This window comes from Ursus arctos, unplaced genomic scaffold, assembly GCF_023065955.2.
Source record: "Ursus arctos isolate Adak ecotype North America unplaced genomic scaffold, UrsArc2.0 scaffold_29, whole genome shotgun sequence".
In the NCBI taxonomy this organism is placed as follows: domain Eukaryota; kingdom Metazoa; phylum Chordata; class Mammalia; order Carnivora; family Ursidae; genus Ursus; species Ursus arctos.
In genome coordinates, this window is record NW_026622974.1 from 32015249 (window position 1) to 32034029 (window position 18781).

The 18781-nt window shown below is 40.6% G+C and overlaps 1 protein-coding gene and 1 long non-coding RNA gene across 5 annotated transcripts in view; one reads left to right on the forward strand and one right to left on the reverse strand.

Annotated features, from left to right (window-relative positions):
- The window catches only part of HMGN3 (high mobility group nucleosomal binding domain 3), a 30741-nt gene extending 22666 nt beyond the window's left edge, over positions 1 to 8075 (reverse strand). For 2 of the 4 annotated variants that reach the window (XM_044387101.3, XM_026507028.4), the window contains exon 1: positions 7818 to 8075. In XM_044387101.3, the coding sequence (XP_044243036.1) occupies positions 7818 to 8060 (243 nt within the window). In that variant the 5' untranslated portion in view covers positions 8061 to 8075. The remainder of the gene's footprint in view (positions 1 to 7817) is intronic. The other 2 variants (XM_026507030.4, XM_026507029.4) reach the window with 1 other exon arrangement.
- On the forward strand, positions 7256 to 14690 carry LOC130542014 (uncharacterized). The gene is made up of 2 exons (XR_008956228.1): positions 7256 to 8300; positions 10808 to 14690. It is a non-coding gene; the product is annotated as an uncharacterized LOC130542014 (long non-coding RNA).
- Positions 14691 to 18781: the final 4091 nt, after the last annotated feature.

Below are 18781 nucleotides of genomic sequence, written 5' to 3' on the forward strand. Positions count from 1 at the left end.
TATAAAGCATATAATAGCTAAGGTTTGGTACATCCAGGCATTCGATAAACAGTAGCTATTTAAATTTTAATAGTAATAAATATATTTATGTGTCGTTACCGATATGTTTCCCTTAAAGTATTAAATTTTGCAACCAATTTTGAAATTCAAAACGGTTTTTCCTTTTTCCCTGCTTCTGAATATGTGTATCATTTACTTTATGTGTGATCAACTATGCATTCGCCTTTGGCACGTCTAAATGGCCCTATTTCTGGATGTGTCCACAAGATAAAATAATAATGGACTCAATAAATATCTTGACCAGGAACCAATGCTTGATGTGACTGAACTCTTCTAAGACAGTGAAATGGGCAAAAAATAAGCAGCCAGTGAAAAAGGAATTCAACATTTTGATTTGGTTTGTTATCTTCAACACTGATTTTTAAATTACTCAGGAGACTAACATCATATTTCAACATACTAGGTACTGTGAAAGCAGACAGCTAAAATGGTGTTTATTTTAGTCACCATTTCCAAATTGTACCCTGCAGGAAAGTGGAATATATTTAACTTCGGTGTAAACAAAAGCGGTGTTTTAGGTAGAAAATACAGGAAAAGAGGATCGTTTGATAACTGATTTGCCAAGGGAATTTTAATGTTATATGGAGATATTTTTAAACATATTTTTTCTTTGAGAAAAAAACAACCTTGTAAAAATGCACCGTGTTAAAGCTTATGTTCCTTCAAAAACACTACATTTGTTATTCAGTTGTTGAACACCTACTTCTAGAACGGCAGTTAATTAAACATGCAGGGTGAAAACTACCCACTCCCTATCCACTGCGTGTGCCGTTTGTCCTTCTACGAAATGGAAGCATGGTGTTTATCAAATAAGCCTGCTATTGCACTGTAGTTCTCTGAATAACTGAAAATATCATCGTTCCAATAATGAACACCCACTGACTGTTTTACACACGCCAGGTGCTATGCTAAGTACTTTGCGTTCACCATCTCATTTAATTCCACCGACAACCCAATGGGGTAGAACATACCTGTATCCCTGTTTTACAGACAAGAAAATGGGAGTCTTAGAGAATTAGGAACTTGGAAGTTTAGGCCGAAGTTAAGCAATGTTCCCTAAATCATAGAGTTAGTAAACAGTACACGTCAGAACCATACCAGGCTACCTCCTCACCAAGTTATGAAGTAATTAAAGCTACTAGTTGCTTCCCTCGAAAATGATTCACTCGTGCGCGTGTTCAACGAATAGTTCTACCACCTGTGCTAGGGGCGTGGGATGTTAGAAACACCACAACCATCAAATATCTCATGCTCAAGTCAAATTAGGAAGATTACAAAGTTAATTCTAAATTAGGTAATCAAATAAGGTGTGCTAATTTAGAAACATGGTGCTTGTCAGACAACCACCTTTAAATACAAGAGGGTGGTTGGGGCGCCTGGGTGGTGCAGCCATTAAGCATCTGCCTTTGGCTCAGGGCGAGATCCCGGCGTTATGGGATCAAGCCCCACATCAGGCTCTTCTGCTAGGAGCCTGCTTCTTCCTCTCCCACTCCCCCTGCTTGTGTTCCCTCTCTCGCTGGCTGTCTCTGTCAAATAAGTAAAATCTTTAAAAAAAAAAATACAAGAGAGTGGTTAAAAAGAAAGGCATAAAGGCCACGAAGTCACTTAATCTTTACTAATGAGGGAGGGCTATTATCGCACACAATGTAATCTCAACTGCAAACAGGCCTTGACTTTAACTTCCTCATACTTCAAAGAAAGCAAGACTTCACAGAAAATCCAGTGACAGAGCACCTTTAATAACAAACTAGCACTGATCTCCTGAGATTTAAAAAAAAAAAGAAAAAAGCTATAACCTCCAACCCTTTTAACCAAACAACTTCTTGTCAGTGTTTTTTTCTTTGGACATGTGGTCTGGCCAAACCTTCGAATTCTCATAGCCTTTCTTGTGGCTCATTATCATTTCTTGCCATGAATTATAAGTACTTACATATGTATATTACCTGCCCTATCAGATTAAAAGATCCTTAAAAATGAGGGCATCTACTTATTCACTTCAAAAAGGGTTGGGAAAAAACACAATTCACTTATTTTCCCAACAGGATGGTACTCTGCATAAAGGTGATGCTCAATAAATGTTTATTTAACATGAAATAAATGAATCAATGAATAAAATGTACAAGCCTGTCATTTTGCAGCCTTTACTCAAACATAGGTACCATATCAATATTAACTCAATTAAACTCAGCAAGCATTTATGGATGGCATACTACATGTACTTAGGTCCTTTCATAGTCATACTGGAAAACTCAATATGGATAAGAAGGCTATTCATCCTAAATTGATTGACAGCTTCAATTCAATCCCTATTAAAATCATGGGAGGTATTTTTGCAGAAGTTTATAAGCTGATTCCAAAATTTATATGGAAGTGCAAAGAATGTAGTAGACAAAGCAGTTTTGAAAAAGAACAAAGGAGAAGAGTGATACAACCAGAATTCAGATCTTACTATAAAACCATAATAATCATGATAATGTGGTACTGACATAAGGGCAGACTTATAGACAATGGAATATAACTAAGAACCCACAAAGAAACCTTTACATTTATGATGAACTGGTTTTTCACAAAGGTACCTAAGCAATTTAGTGAGAAAAGGAGGGTCTTTTCAACAATTGGTGTTGGGAAAACTGGCTATCAACATGCAAAAACAAAAAACAAAACCAACGGGACAGTGACTTTAAACCCTTATCTCACACTAGATACAATATTAACTCAAAGTGGATCACAGACCTAAATATAAGAGTGAAAACTATAAAACTTCTAGGAGAAAATATTTGTGATTCTGGATTAGGCAAAGATTTATTAGACATGACACCAAGTGGATTTTTATGAAAAGTAAAAAAAACTTCTGTTTTTCAAAAGGCATCATTAAGACAAATTATTTTAAAAAGTCACAGACTGGGAGAAAGGATCTATAAACCATACAGCTAATAAAGGACTTGTATTTAGAACACTTAAAGAACACTAACAACTCAATAAGACAAACAACCCAATTAAAGAATGGGCAAAATATCTGAATAGACATTTCACCTAAGAGATAGATTATGCTGGTAAGTCCATGAAAAGATGCTCATCATCATTAGTTATTATGGAAATGTAAATTAAATTTATTAGAATAGCTGTAAGCATAAAAAGTGACAATACCAGGATGTAGAACCCTGGAACCCTCATCCATTGATGGTATGTACAATCACTTTGGAAAACAATTTGAAGGTTTCTTAAAATGTTAGAAACAGACTTTCATACCACCCACCAGTTCTGTGGTTAGGGAACTTCCCAAGAGAAATGAAAATATGCCCATCAGAGACTTACATATCAATATTCACGGTATCGTTATTCATAATAACTGAAAACCAGAACAATCCAAATGTCCATCCATTTGTGAAATGATAATCAATGGAGTATCTTTGGGAACAGCAAAGAAGGAAGTACTGATTCATGATACAACACGTATGAACCTCAAAAACATTATGCTGAAAGAAACCAAACACAAAAGGCTGCGTATTGTTTGATTTCTTTTATATAAAATTTCCAGAAAAGGCAAGTCTATAGAGTCAGTAGATTAGTGGTTGCCTGGAACTGGGGTGGGAGCAGAGACTCGACGCAAACAACTTGAGAAACCTTTTCATTGTGATGGAAATGGTTCAAACTGGATTATAGTAATGCTATACAACTCTATAAATTTATTTAAAATTACTGATTTGCATACTTTGAATAGATGAATGGACATTATAGTAAGTAGATCATACCTCAAATATGGCCTTTTTTTTTTTTTTTTTTTAAGGGAAATTAGACTCCCATCCGCACTGCTTGATAATTGCTAGACTGTCAGTGTCATCCAGCACTTGGCAGGATACTTACAGTCCTTTTTACCAGATTGGCTTTAAAAAAATCACATCTCCCTATTCTTAATAGTATACATTTCTTTGATCTCTAGCAAAACTGAACATTTCCTCTATTTGAGTCTGCTATTTCCTTATAAGGATACACATCTTTTCCATAAGGACATGGGAAACTTTTGTCTTTTTAAAATAGCAAACTTTTTTCAGTGATACGTGATACAAATACCTTTTCCCAGTTTTTCATAAATTTTTAGATTGTGTTAACAATGGGTTTTTGTCATACTGAAATATTCATTTTTATGCAGTCACATCCATCTGTATTTTCATTTACAGAGTCTGTCTCTGGTGTTATGACATGTGATATTCTTTTGAAACATTAATCAGAAACCTTGAATATTGTTAAGCATCCCTTGTGCCAAACCCAACATTATTGGGCCTCTTCACTTTAAGAAAAGAGATAAAACCTAATATCAAATTTCAAAGCTAGAGGCAGACAGCCTTTTCTTCCTTAAGCCTTTGAGTGTAAAGAGATACTAATGTTTATACCCCAAATTCATGGAAAATTGCCTCACTGAAGAATTTCTGATGTGATACACTAGACATTTCCAATAGCTCCAGTGATGAGGTACGGGGAAAAAAAAAGAAAAAGACGTGAAAATGTTTGCTGTTACTAATCATGCCAGGACCATGACTCTAGGCCTCGCTGGCTGATTCCTCTTTGTAGAATATCATATCATCACATCATAACGTGACCACGGCAGGCATTCATGGATGTCTGACCAGAACAGCCTAGAACTCAGTCACTCATGATCTCACCACCACCTCCATTCATGCATATTATCATTTTCCCTGCTATTCCACTCACTACTAAAAAGTGGTGGGTGAGCCACCACTTAGCAAACTCAGAGATCTAATGCTAACTAAGGAACTCCTTACTGTTGAGTGCATATTGCTTCAAAAAATTCTACCACAGTTATAAAAAAAAAATTGGTTTAATATAACTATCATATGCAAAGATATAGATAAAACAAAGATATGATTAAGAAATAAAAGAACATTTTATATTAATGTGGATATTATGGCCTTTAAGTTGTATAACTGAGGCCTGCTTATATTAAGATAGAATCAGAAGAGGCATTCAAATGCCTGACAAAAGAAAATGACTGTTTTTCTCTGTATATATTCGAGTCCTAGCTACACTTGCAAGATCAGCCCAAATTCAACTTTCTTTCCCTATCAGTCCTATTGCGTTTAGAATCTATACCTAAACTGTATATTCTGGAACACACACATACAGTCTTAATGTTGATTCAAGTGCTTTGTGCCTGCTACTCTTAACACCTTCAGCGAATTAAACATAAGCTCCATGAGAGCAAACTATGCATCCCCATGACACTAAAGCAGTGCTAGGATTCCAGCTCTTACTCTGCAGAACCTGTTTAGGCAAACAGGGGTTCATTAAATAACTTCTCTTGATTTCTGGAAAAAGTTGAAAAAAACGGGCCAAGATGGCACTTAAAAAAAATTATTTTAACGTAGAACAGGCAGTCCTTTAGTCAAGAAAAATAACGCAGAGAATGTAAATGCCTTAGCAGGTACCCTAGCTTTATAGCTCTCGAGTGCTAGGCACAGTTCGCCTTCAGTTCTTTTCTTTGCATCTAGGCAGGCTTTACCTAATGACAGGGGTTTCCAATGTAAGCTCCAGTGACCTCCAGGATTCCATGAGGCAGCTCTAAGGTGTGATTGATAGATGGGATGGCCGTGGTAACTACGTTAAATTTGTGGCTGCTTCTGTCCAGGTATCAACTTTAGGCTCCAGGTATAAATGAAGAGCTTTCCTATTAATCAAGGACAGGTTTTCCATCTCTGAGGAACACGCTGATGTCCTGAGGGATGACATTCAGGTGCTTGGACGCAGGCCTGCCCCTAGTCCCAGGATGCCTGGCTAGCTTCTTCACAGGAACTCCCTGCCTTCCGGAGAAATACAACAATAACCAAAAGCCAGTACTGTTCTTTTCTTCCCTTCTGTTTCCTTAAGAGAGGTGGACAATGAGAGCAAGTAAGAGTAATGGTTTCACCAACTCTGGCCCTTCAACAACAACAAGGACTCCCGCAGATCAGGGTCTATTGTAATAATGGGTTTGTGCACACCTAACTTACTGTTCATTTAAATTTGTTAATAATTCTCAGGAAAAGGGATGGCACGAATTCACTCTATAACTCATCTCTTGATGATTGATTCTTTTGACTCTACTAGAATTCCCAACCTAGTCATTAAACCTCAGATAAATGGTGAAAATGGTGCCATCATTTTAAATACCTTCGTTCTAGTAAAACAGGCCTGGAAAGCAATATCATAAACAAATTTAAATAATGAATCTCAACTATTACTACTTTTAATATGCCATCCATCTTCTCAGGTTCCTAATCTCTTTGCATTTCCTACATTCGTCTTGACCCACCCACCACTCCATCTTTGGTACTAGCTATTGGTTGGTGAAACGCTGGGTGACTCAGGTCTTTAAACCCTAGTTCAATGGCGTTAACGCCTCTGAAGGTGTGCTGAGGAGTAAATGAAATAATACAAGTCAAACTCTTCCCACAGTGTGAAGCACACAGTATGTGCACAATAAACCCTAAGATTAAAAAAAACAACAACAAACTTTTGTTGTATTTTTTAAAAAGTGGAGGAGACAAGTTACCATCAAATTCTTAGTAATGGCAGATAAGGCAAAAGCTTCCGTATTTTTAAAACTTCAATATTTTAAAATAATGCATTCAGGGACACAAATCAGGCCGTAGTCTTTAACTGACAAAGCAGGATATTATTTGTAATTTTGACTCAAATTTAAGACACTCACTGGTTTACATTCCTGGCAGGCAGTGGGAGGGTGCAAAGCATTTTCTTAGTTACAGCCGCCACACACCGGTTTTCTCAGTGTGGAGAAAAACCTTCCCCACTCTCCCTCCCCGGGACAACTACCAGTCGCGGTCGGACTCCGGGGGGAAACATGCACCGCGGAGCGAGATACTTCGTGTCCCGGGCCCGCGCGGAAGGGGACGTAATAGTCCTCAAGGAGCTGAAGCTGAGACGAAAATGTGCCCAGTTCCCTGTGAGTACCGACGGACGCGGGAGCACGCGCACCCCGCCTTTCCCGACTGAGTGTGGGCTTGGGTCGCCGGTGTGGACCCGGTGGCCCCTGCCCTTGGCCGCCACAGTGGGCGCCACCGGCGCTGTCCCGTCCTGCGCGTGGCGAACTCCGCCGCTCCCGCCGCGAACTGCCAGCAGGTCTCGGCCGCCGGGCCCCGCCTGCGCCGTCCCCAGCCCTGATTGACACGGGAGTTGGTACATACGGGTCTGCAGCGGAGGCGAGCAGGGGGTGAGTGCTATTTTAAACATGGCTTTCCCTTCCCTTGGCCTCAGAGCCAACGCGGCGCGCCCAGCCGTGGACTAGGCCCACCTGGGAATAACCCCAACATCTGCCCGACTTATTTATTTTTTTTATCTCCTCGGCATGGACTTGTTTTTCCCCCAGTCACTGCTTTCCCTCCACACTAATCACAACCCGGCAGTTTCAAAGAGGAAACTCCCCTCCTGGAAGGGGGAATGGAAAGCTCTTTTGCTTCTTGTTGTTCGAGGTGGAAACCATTCCAGCTAGCATGAGTTCAAAAAGAAGGGAAGCCGCGCCGCTGGAGAGAAAGTAACAGTCAGAAATCGATGAGGACAGAGGGAGGGAGAGAGGGAAGGAGGAATGTCCGCAACAGGCATCTGAAAACAAGCGTGGAGAAGCCAAGAGATTCGCCGCAAACCCCTAGTTACTACCAAGCGCATTCCGCGCAATCCACCGCAATGACAAGATCTGCTATAAGCACAATTTGAAGGCCTTTGAAATCTTTTTTGGTAAGACTTACCTTTCTCTTCGGCATAATGACTACGTTCGTGCAGCTAAAAAGTAAAGCAACGGGCTGGAACTGCAGACGCCGCCGCTGGATGCCGCCGCTGCAGCTGCTCACGCGCAGGGCACGGCGTAGCCCGGCCTCTCCGACCTGCACCTCCGCGGCTCCCTCCAGGGGCCCTCTACTCGCTCGCCTCCCCGCTCCTCCAATGAGGAGCCCCGGCAGCCGGCCGCGAGGCCCCATTGGCTGCGGCAACATTCTAAATTCCACGAGGGCACGCCCACCTCAGCGCACACGGTAAGCGCTGTTGTAGTTTCCACTTCACCGAAAAAAATCTGCCTGGTGACTGAGCATGCCCAGTTCAACTAGTAACCGCCAAGCCACACGGTCCTGGAGTTTCATTGTTTTGCTGCTCCCTGTTTGGATCCTGTCAGTAGGAACAGTGTGGGCCTTTATAGTCAGGAAAAAGAGTAAGATTGGACATACCAACTTTATAGTGTAAGTATATGCACAGCAGGCACCTGATACGTTTCCTACCATGTAAAGGCTTGTAATGAATATTAGGTCATGGAGACCTTTAAGAGTGAGAAGATATCCTGTTCTGGGAGAGTGTGGCAATTTCTAAGGGTCTCAGTTTCCCCTTCTAGATATCTAGTGACAATAATCTCTAAAGTTACTTAGCTTTAGTTTCCTAAAATCTGTGATTACAAATCACTCACTAATTCAGCCAACTTCAAACTAGGCTTGAAGATGAATAGGATATGTTTGTTATGGAAATTAGAAAAAGAATGAACAAGGTCAGAACAGATTATTTTATATTTGAAACATATATTTAAATAAATACATTTAACATATACATAATTTAATGTTTCTCAGAGTTCTGCAAGGCATTAAGCTGACATTGCAGAGACACTTCTGAATTTATTTTATAAGATCAGTTTTACCCTGATAACAAAACCAGTGTAAAATCTCAAAGGAAAAGAGAGCTATGGACCAATATCCTTTATAAACATAGACACAAAAATCTTGAGCAAAATTTTAGTAAATCAAACCCAACAACATTTAAAAGGGTAACACATCATGACCAGTGAGGTTTATCCTAGGAATTCAAAGTTGGTTTAACATCTGAAAACTAACCAATGTAATTCATTATATTAATAGAATAAAGTAAAAAACCAATATGATCATATCAGCTGATAACAGGAAAAGCACTAGTGAATGCGTAAGCAAACTGTGGTAACCATTTACAATAGAACAATACTGAGCAATAAAAAGGAACAAAATATCCCTACATGAACGAATGCCAAAAACAAGATGCCACATGAAAGAAGTCAAGTACAAAAGACCATATTGAATAATTTCATTCTTAAGAAATTATAGGAAAAGCAAAATTAGGCAAGCTTAGTTTCATAATCATATTAGAAGGCAAAAGTTCACATCATAGGAAAATATATTGAAGTCTTACACCACAAACATGGTTAAATCCATTTTGGTCATGCAGAGGCTGCAAATATGCATTAAATAATGTCATCAAGTAGTTAATTTTAATGCTTGGCTTTTTTCATTATTAATTTTCAAAGTAATGAATTGACATCCTAGCAAACTCCTGAAGTGGTCAATGACTTCCTTTTTGTAATATCTTTAGGAACTCATGGATTTTTATATATTTGATGTGCTTCAACCCTATTGCCATTATTACTATTTTTTTTATGCTCATATTGCCCTAGTATGAGATCTTTTTCAAGCTGATGTTTTTGACAGATTTGTCTTTGATAGATTTATTGCTTTCAGGCATTCAGTGGATCACAATATACTCAAAATAACTTGGATAAAACCAGTTCTTTGCTTGAGAATTGGATAAAAACTTTGAGGTTAATAATTTTACCATAAAAATAATATTTATAATGGAGTTGTCCCGGAAAAGAATTCATTTGCAAAATTTTTGGTGGTTAAAAAAAAAAAAAACGCCAGTGAAGACATTTTTAATAAGATATGTGTGCGAAGGATGCTGGGTAGCACTTGTAATCTGGGTTGAAAATTTTTTTCTTCCCCCTGTGATGGTAAGCAGCTCACAATTTGGCTTCTTCAGTTTATATTTTTCAAGGCTAAACAGTCAACAGCAAACAAAATTGTGAATGTTTTTACTGCACATAATAAAATAGTTGCAATGAAAATGAAACTTGCTGGGGCGCCTGGGTAGCGCAGTCGTTAAAGCGTCTGCCTTCGGCTCAGGGCGTGATCCTGGCGATCCGGGATCGAGTCCCACATCGGGCTCCTCCGCTGGGAGCCTGCTTCTTCCTCTCCCACTCCCCCTGCTGTGTTCCCTCTCTCGCTGGCTGTCTCTCTGTCACATAAATAATAAATAAAATCTTAAAAAAAAAAAAAAAAAAAAAAAAAAAGAAAATGAAACTTGCTAGTTGGATAAAGAAAATTGATTGTGGGAACCTTGAGTCATTTGAGCCTCTTAGTTCATTTTCAAGTGACGAAAATAACAGATTAGTTTTGAAATGAGTAACAACATCAATTCTCTTTCCTTTGAAGTGGATTGCACCTGCCTGAGCAGAACACTCCAGAATGAGGGTTCTCCCTGTAACTTCAGTAGCTTTAAGGCCTGAGAAAATAAGCACGGACCTGTGGAGGAAAGAGGAGTAGGCAAAGAGAATGGTTTAGTGGGTAGCTAGAATGCCAGGTTAGGAGATAAAGACACCTGACTGAGCAGAAATGAGCACGCCTCATACAAGACAGTGAGGAGGCAAGGTCAACCTGGTAAGTAGAAAAGACTCATTTGTATATCAATATGTTCTGCTGAGTGTTTCACTTGCTTCGAAACATCAACCTGTGAGCCAGTAAAGTCTTGTCTACAAGATGTGGAGACTGTCTTAGCCAAGATAGACAATGGACAAATGAAGGGAGTTACTGCCTGTGAAAGAAAGAAAGATTAGCAAACAGACCTCTTTTCCAATTCCAGTTCCAATTCCTCTTCCCTTCTTTCCTACTCAAAACAGCTGGACTCTTGGACTCTTATTACCTACCTCAGCATTTTTCAAAACAGCAGGGCAAATCCATTGGTGGTATCGTGACTATCATTAAGGAAGAGAAAGAGAGAGAAGGGAGAAGAAAAGAAAGGGCAGAGCATGGAAAATGTCAAGGTGCATTTCACATGGCAAAGGTAAGTAGTGTTTTCTAAAATGTTTCCATTTTTCGTACATTCCCACACAGACACACACCACACACGTACTTCCATGGTTGCCTGTGCTTGCGCGCGTGTGTGCAGCCATGTGTGAGTGTTCTAGGTTGTGACTTGAAATGTATTTTTACTGTACGTATTGGTGAAAAGACTTTAAAGCTACTTCACAGTCCTAATGAATCTGGGGGGTTCCAGCAATTTCTTCCTCTGAAGAAGGGTGCTTAATCTTCAAATCTTGAAAGGAAGTTTTGAAGGGAAATGATCATCTCCCTCTCGATCTGTTCCTTCTTCCCTCTTTCAGGCAGGCACAGGCAGAGTTTTGCTTTATTTAATGGCAATTTGCTGGAGAATTAGTATCTAGAATCTGTATACTGTTGCTTCCAATAACTCTAATTCTGGAATAAATTGTTCTTCAGCAAATTGGCCAAAGAATTCCAGGGGTGAGTGAATTCGGGAGTGTAACAGAACATCAAAAACAACTGACAAGAGGTGGCAAAGGAATCCTGTATTTTGTTCGTATTTTTATTAGTCAAATCTCTAGTTTGCTGGATGCTAACTTTTGAAGAGACCGTGTTTAGTTTTTACAAAGTAACCGGGTCTGAGAGCCACCAGCCCCAAATCACAGCAGCTGCCTGATGCAGGTTCCCAGGCCCTAGGCCCAACTTACTGAAGCCAAATTTTTAATGACTGGACCTACTTACTGAAGCCAAATTTTTAATGACTGGACCTGCGAGTCTGCACTTCAAACAAGTATCTCCTATGATTCTTTTATGTATGTATGTATTTACGAGAGAGTGAGAGTGGCGTGCACAACTCGGAGGGGCAGGGGGAGAGGGAGAGAGAATCTCAAGCCAACTCTGCATTGAGTGCGGAGCCCGACATGGGGCTGATCTCCCGACCCTGAGATCATGACCTGAGCCAAAACAAGAGCCGGACAGGTAACTGACTGTGCCACCCAGGCGCCTCTCTCCTACAATTCTTATACTAGAATTTGAGAATTTTAGGCTAGGCCTTAGTTCTCCACAACCATTTGCCGAATGCCAGTACTTAGATTGGAATGATGTAAAAGCTTGCTGCCTGCCTACTCAACACACTTCCAGAGAAGGAGCATAATTCTGTGGGTGAAGCTTTCCTTCCATGGACCTCACCTTGTGCTCGTGCTCCATCTCCCCTCAGTTCCAGCTTTGCTTGGCATTACATGCTTCCTTTGCATTCTTCTTCCTCCTCTTCTCTACTTGCAAGGCCTGAAGGGTCATTAAAAACTGTGCACTTGGAGATCCCTAGAATAGTACCGCCTCCCATCTTGCCTGGCAGTGCTCTAGGCAGCTCCTTGAGTCCCTGACAAGATTAAATTCCCTGGCCCCACATCCTCAAAGGGAACCTAACCTGCCCAAAGCTCCACAAACCACACACTTTCAGTGTTTTATTATTGCAGTGATTGTACAAGCATACCTTGTAATTGCATTAACAGCAGGGGGGCCAAGACATTCTGTGATCTTCTAACAGGAACCAACTTGTCGTTTTTCCCAGCTTTGAATCAGATTTAATCTGTGTGCTGATTCTTTACCCTATGTATGTTCTCCACAGTTTTCCCACCCCCAGTCTTTTTCAGGTTCAATCTCTGCGTTATTTACCTCTCCTTCTTCTTGCTGCTGCTGCTTACACTCATTGGAGTATAATTAATTTGCTCTTTGTAGCTCCCAAAGGACTATTTGGGGATGAATTAGCCATGCTCAGTAGCTAGAACCAGGGATCGGGCTACATTTGTTCAGCCATCCGTTTCTGCTGGTTTGGTAGCATGTCTGGTGCTAAGAGCCAGCCGTGTTCAAGGAGGTGAAAGTTAAGGGAAGGGACTCCTGAAGCTTTATGGTGAGGATGCAGCAAAGTAGGGACACCACTCATCCCCTTAGGGGAAAAGCCACAAGCTGCAAAGTGCTAGAAGCTAGTTAGGGGCTGTTGCAGGTCTCCCAGACGGAGTTATGCATTCTTCTAGATCCTGCCATTGGCAGTGCATCTCAGACAGGACCGCACCCTGCCTTCTAAGCTGGGAGCTTGGCTACCTATTTCTCATGTCTTCTTCATTTCTTCAAACCTCAGGATCCTTGGGATCTTGCAAGAAACATCCAATAGCCCCATTCCTGTCACTATGCACGGGGGTCCTGCCTTTCAGGGCAGATCGAACCATTTACTTTCCTCAGTGAAAACAACCAAAATCCAGGCTTAGGGAGATGAAAGTCAAATGAATCATTCTGGAAAACACTGTATGGCAATTGGTGAAGATTTTTCAGGTTAACTTGGTTAATAATGGTCATCGCTCTCAAGGCAATACATTTTTACCCAGCAGTGGAAAAGTAGCCTGAAAAGTGCCATGCTCTTTAAGGCTGTTTATACACCGAGTTGTTATTGTTGCTTTTTTTGAAGCGTGGAATTGTGTTATTCCCACAGAAAATCTCATCCTTTCCCCCTTTCTTATTCCTACTCCCACTTCTGGTTGTTGGAACCTTTAACAAATTTTTAAAAAATTTTTCCTTCCAAATAATCCAGTTTACCTCTTTATATATAGGATATGTCAAAACTTTTCTGAAGTTTTAACTATTTTTTAAGTAAATGCTCATCAAAAAGCCCTGACTTTGGAGCCATGAGGCTTGAACTCAAATCCCAAGTCATTGAACTGCAATCCCATGACTTAACCTCTTTGAAATCTGCTTTTTTTTTTTTTTTTAAAGATTTTATTTATTTATTTGGCAGAGAGAGAGATAGCCAGCGAGAGAGGGAACACAGGCAGGGGGAGTGGGAGAGGAAGAAGCAGGCTCCCAGCAGAGGAGCCTGATGTGGGGCTCGATCCCACAACGCCGGGATCACGCTCTGAGCCGAAGGCAGACGCTTAACGACTGAGCCACCCAGGCGCCCCATGAAATCTGCTTTTTTTGTTGCTGTAAAATGACAATGATGATGTTGATCCAAGGCAGACACTGCTAGTCACCAACCCAATACTCACACTAGTCTTCGCTCTCACTGACAGACTTCTGATTCTTGGCGATAGGCCTGGCCAAAGCAAAACAAAAACTTCAGTTCTCCACTTCCCCAGCAGAGATAGGTTGCTACCTGACACTGTTTTGGTGAATGAGATGTGTGCAGATGTCACAAGGTCATTGTGTCAACACCACCTATAACAAGGCAGGGGCGGACCCAGTCCCACAGCTGCCTTCTACCCCTTTGCTCTTCCCCTTCTTCCATCCCAGAAGTTGATAATAATGGCTAGAAGTAGAACATTTATCTTACGTCCAAGAGGATGAGAGGCACAAATCAAGGATGAAAGAGAAAGACAGGGATGTGGGTCTCTGTGCTGGCCCTGGATTGTACCACTCCACTACTTTTTATGCATGGAAAATAAGCACCTGCTTGATCAAACCATGGTAGGTGGGTGCCTGTGACGTGCAGCTGAATATAATCCTTAACTAATACACTACCTCATAGAATTGGTGTGAAAAGTGGAGACAATAAACTATAGGAATGCACATGTGCCTGCAGCATAATACTTAACATATTTCGTTTGAGGAAAGTATATTAGTGTTGTAATGAGCACTGGGTATTATGTAAAACTGAGGAATCACAGACCTGTACCCCTGAAACAAATAATACATTATATGTTAATTAATTGAATTTAAATTAAAAAAATAAACTAAATAAAAATAAATAAATGTTTATTAATACAGAAAATAAAGAAAGTATATTATATTCCCACATAGATTATAAAATAGAACACAGAAAAATTTTAACTTTTCCTGAATGCCCAAGGGCCTGCTTATGAATGTTTAGTGTAAACCTCTTAAAATGACTTTAACATAGGCAGGGATAAGCATTATAAACAAGTTTTATTGTTGCTGTAGAATGTGCCACCCTCCCCTGTGGCCTGCTGCCATGGGTTAAGGGGTGGCTATGCTGGCTTGTTGCTCAGCTCCATCTTTGTTGTAGTATGCCTCCCTGTGCTGTAGATGCTAGAATCTGAAAACCACATCTCAGAGCCCACTGCAGCTCGGGTTCTGGGTGTGATTTGGATTTGGCCAAGTAGATGCACTAGCATGAGATTTGGAAAGCGGAGATTAGGAGGAGGCCACACTAGGCTAGGTCTGCTGTGTCTGCTGCTTTCTGTTTTCCTGCAACAATATCAGCAGAGATCCCAAGCACCGGCTCTGTGGGTTTTGCTAGGCAGGACTCCCTGCATCCACTCTGTAGACATAGACTGTAGAAGGTGTGGTATGGTCTGGAACTGGGAGCAATGGTGGCTTCCTGATTGAGAAAGTACTTTTATTCTCATGCAGTCTTGACACCAGTGGAGTCCTGACTTCAGAAGAAACAGAGCTCCTTTGATGACCTGGTTCTGGGGTGTGACTTTGTGAGTTTTCTGAAAGTGAAGGGTGGAGTGTGTTTCTTTAGTCTTCAAAGCTGTCCTTAAGCCATTGACTCCTTGAATGTATCTCTTCCTCCTTAAATTAGATACAATAAGTTCTGTTCCCTGCATCTGAACTCAGAGCTATAGAGCTTCTACTAGTGTTGTTTACAAAATATTTCCAGCTTTAAGGGGCACCCCTTCTTCCTTTTGAATCTGTGATTATGGAAGCAGATGTTGAGATGCAGACTGTGTGTGTCCCTGAGTGACCACTGTGAACAGAACCCTTTGAAGTCCCCTCCAATGGATATGGTACACAAGTGAAAATAAACCTTTTATTTAATCTATTGATATTTGGGGGAAATTTGTCATCACAGGATTATCTGTCTTATTCCGAAATGACATAGAATTTAGAACCTAAGAGCTTGGGATGCTGTTTTAATAATAAAATAAACCCTAAAATATGTGGCATTGGCTTAACAGCTGGTCAGAGAGAATCATAATAAACTATTGCTGAAGACTGGAGGAATGGATTTTCTGGTGGATTTTCTGAAACATTTGGAAAAAGTGTTGCCTGCAGTAAATTGGAAGGTAAAAGGCATACCTAACTTTAGGGAAGAGATTGAAAACATTAATATTATCATTTAATTGGCTGCTATCACAATATTACAAGAAAGAGATACGTTTGGAGAAGAATCAGTCAGTTTGCAATGGTAAATAGAAGAGACTAGAGAGGCTACAAATTCAGGGATTCAAATGCAACTGCTTCTCAACCCAAACAGTAAAGGATAAAATTGATACTTTGAGCCACAAGGGACTATTAAAACTCAGCTTTGTAACAAGAATCGTATCACTGAGCATGGCCTGAAATTCTTTTCAATTGGACCAAATGGCTCAAAATAACATAAAATTGTTCGGGGGAAAGGTGTTCTCACTGCTAGGCTCAAGGAACCTACAATTAGGAAGGGAAGGAAGGAGGAAGGGAAGGAGAGAAAGAGAGAAAGAAAGGGGTAGAGACAGAGGTGGAGACAGAGAGACAGAGAGGGAGAGGAGGAGGGAGACAGGTGTTGGGACAAGAGAGCACAGAAATATGACAAAGTCATATGTCTAGGAAGGAAACATGGGAGTAGGTAAGATGTCAAACAAGTTTAAGTTTGGAAGATGGTTTCACTGCTAAAAGAGTCACCAACCTGGATTAAATGCCACTGTGGCTGTTTGAGACCTAAAATGACCCTTGGGCCCTTGAATAAGAAGTATGCTGAGAAAACTGTTCAGTCTCTAAGGCAAATATATTCTTCACTGCCTACTTCAGACAAGGTCAAGAAGAAAAATGGAAAAGGAGGAGCCTCCCAAAGGGAAAATCAATGACCATGGAGATAAATACAGAGGGGCGCCCTTCCTAGGAAACCTACATGAAGCCTATTCAGGGAAATTCCTCACCTTTGGGGTAGGAGGCATAAAACTTCTGCTCAGTCTAATATCAGAATGTAATTGGCCGGTGACTGCCACGTGTTTCCCATTCTTCCTATTTTTATTAAAGGATTAGTTTATTAAAGCATTTATTAAAGTCATGCTGATGCTGCTGCAGCACAGGGAGGGGCAGGTTCTGGATCAAGAGGAGATGCACGTGGATCTGGTGTAGTCTCTGATATGAAGACGGCCATGCATCACCCAAGGATCCTGGGCTTTGATCTTGATGTCATCACTGGGACTTTCAAGTTCTCTTCGCTCAAAAGGAATTGAGTAAATGCATTTTGTTTGCAGGAAGGAGGGTGAAAGAAATATTTCATGCCCGGAAGAGAAGACTAGGGTAATAGCACTGTTCATCGAATGTGTCGGCTTTACGTCTAATGGGATTATCCTCCTCCTCCCACCTTTTAATGTTAAGTCTAGCTACGTAACTTACTCTGGCTGATTAAATGTGAACATAAGTGATGTTTGTCTTTCCCGAGCACCATTTTTTTTTACTGTAGTAAAAACCACATAACATAAAATTTACCGTCGTAACCACTTTTAAGTGTACTATTCTATAGCGTTCAGCATATTCATATGAATGTACTTACAAAACCCAGAACGTTTTCATTTTGCAAAACTGAAACTCTGTACCCATTAAACAATTTGTCTTTTTACCTCCCCTCCCCCCCACCCCGTGACCACCATTGTACTTTCTGTATAAATTTCACTACTGTAGGTACCTCGTATAAATGGAATCAATCACAGTATTTGTCGTTCTGGACTGCCTCTTTTACTTAGCATAATATCCTCAGGTTCATCCATGTTATAGCATGTGACAGGATTTTCTTCCTTGTTAAGGCTGAATAATATTCCATTGTGTGAGTATCCTACATTTTGTCTGTTCATTCATCCGCCTTTGGACATTTGGGTTGCTTTTACCTCCTGGCAACTGTGAATAGTGTGCTATGCTGAGCACCATTTTTTAAAGTCAGTGTATGATTCACCATACTCTCTCTTTTTCCTGCTGTCATGAACAAAGGAGCAGACATTAAGATGAGCTTCTCTCAGCCTGGATCCCTGAATTATTGAAATGAGCAGTGCTCCCTGCTGGCCTGCATTGAGCATGTAGGTAAATGAGAAATAAGCCTTTGTTATTTTAAGCCACTGAGATTTTGGGGTCCTTTTTCTCCCCCTAGGGAAAACTGATAAGGTTTTAACTTTTAAAATTAAAATTTGACTCTTTCAAAGTTTACAGGGGAAAACTATGAACAGAGGCTCTCCCAGTGGGAAAGGCTGTTATGTTTGAACCTTATAGCTCCATTGCATCACATTGGTTATACCTTCTTCTTGAGGGTTTTTGTTTGTTTGTTTTGTTTTGTTTTGTTTTTTTTGTTCTTGTCTTGTTTTCTATGGCCATATCCATGACTTCTCTTTCTTTAGCTGGCCAAACCCTGGAGAAATCCCAAGTCCCCATTTCTCATTCCTTATCTATTTGTCCTGTTTTCTATAATTTGGATGGTCAACATCATTGCACCCTATATATTTGATAGGAATGCATTTGAGCATCAAAATCCCCTAGTAACAGACGTTAGGAAGATAGATGTTAATTTTCTCCTTCACATTAAAATCACAGGGTTGAGCAGCACCTGGGTGGCTCAGTCAGTTGAGTGCCGGACTCTTGGTTTTGGCTCAGGTCATGATCTCAGGGTTGTGGGATCAAGTCCCACATCAGGCTCCAGCTCTGGCCTGGAGTCTGCTTGGGATTCTCTCTCTCCCTCTCCCTCTCCCCCTACCCGTGCTCGCTCTCTCTCTCTCTCTCTCAAATAAATAAATCTTTAAAAAAAGAAAAAATAATAAAATCACAGGGTTTATATGGCAGCTCCATGACCAACTGGGATGCAGTCTCCAATCTCATTATTCTGTCATCCTCATTATGCAGCTTCTGTG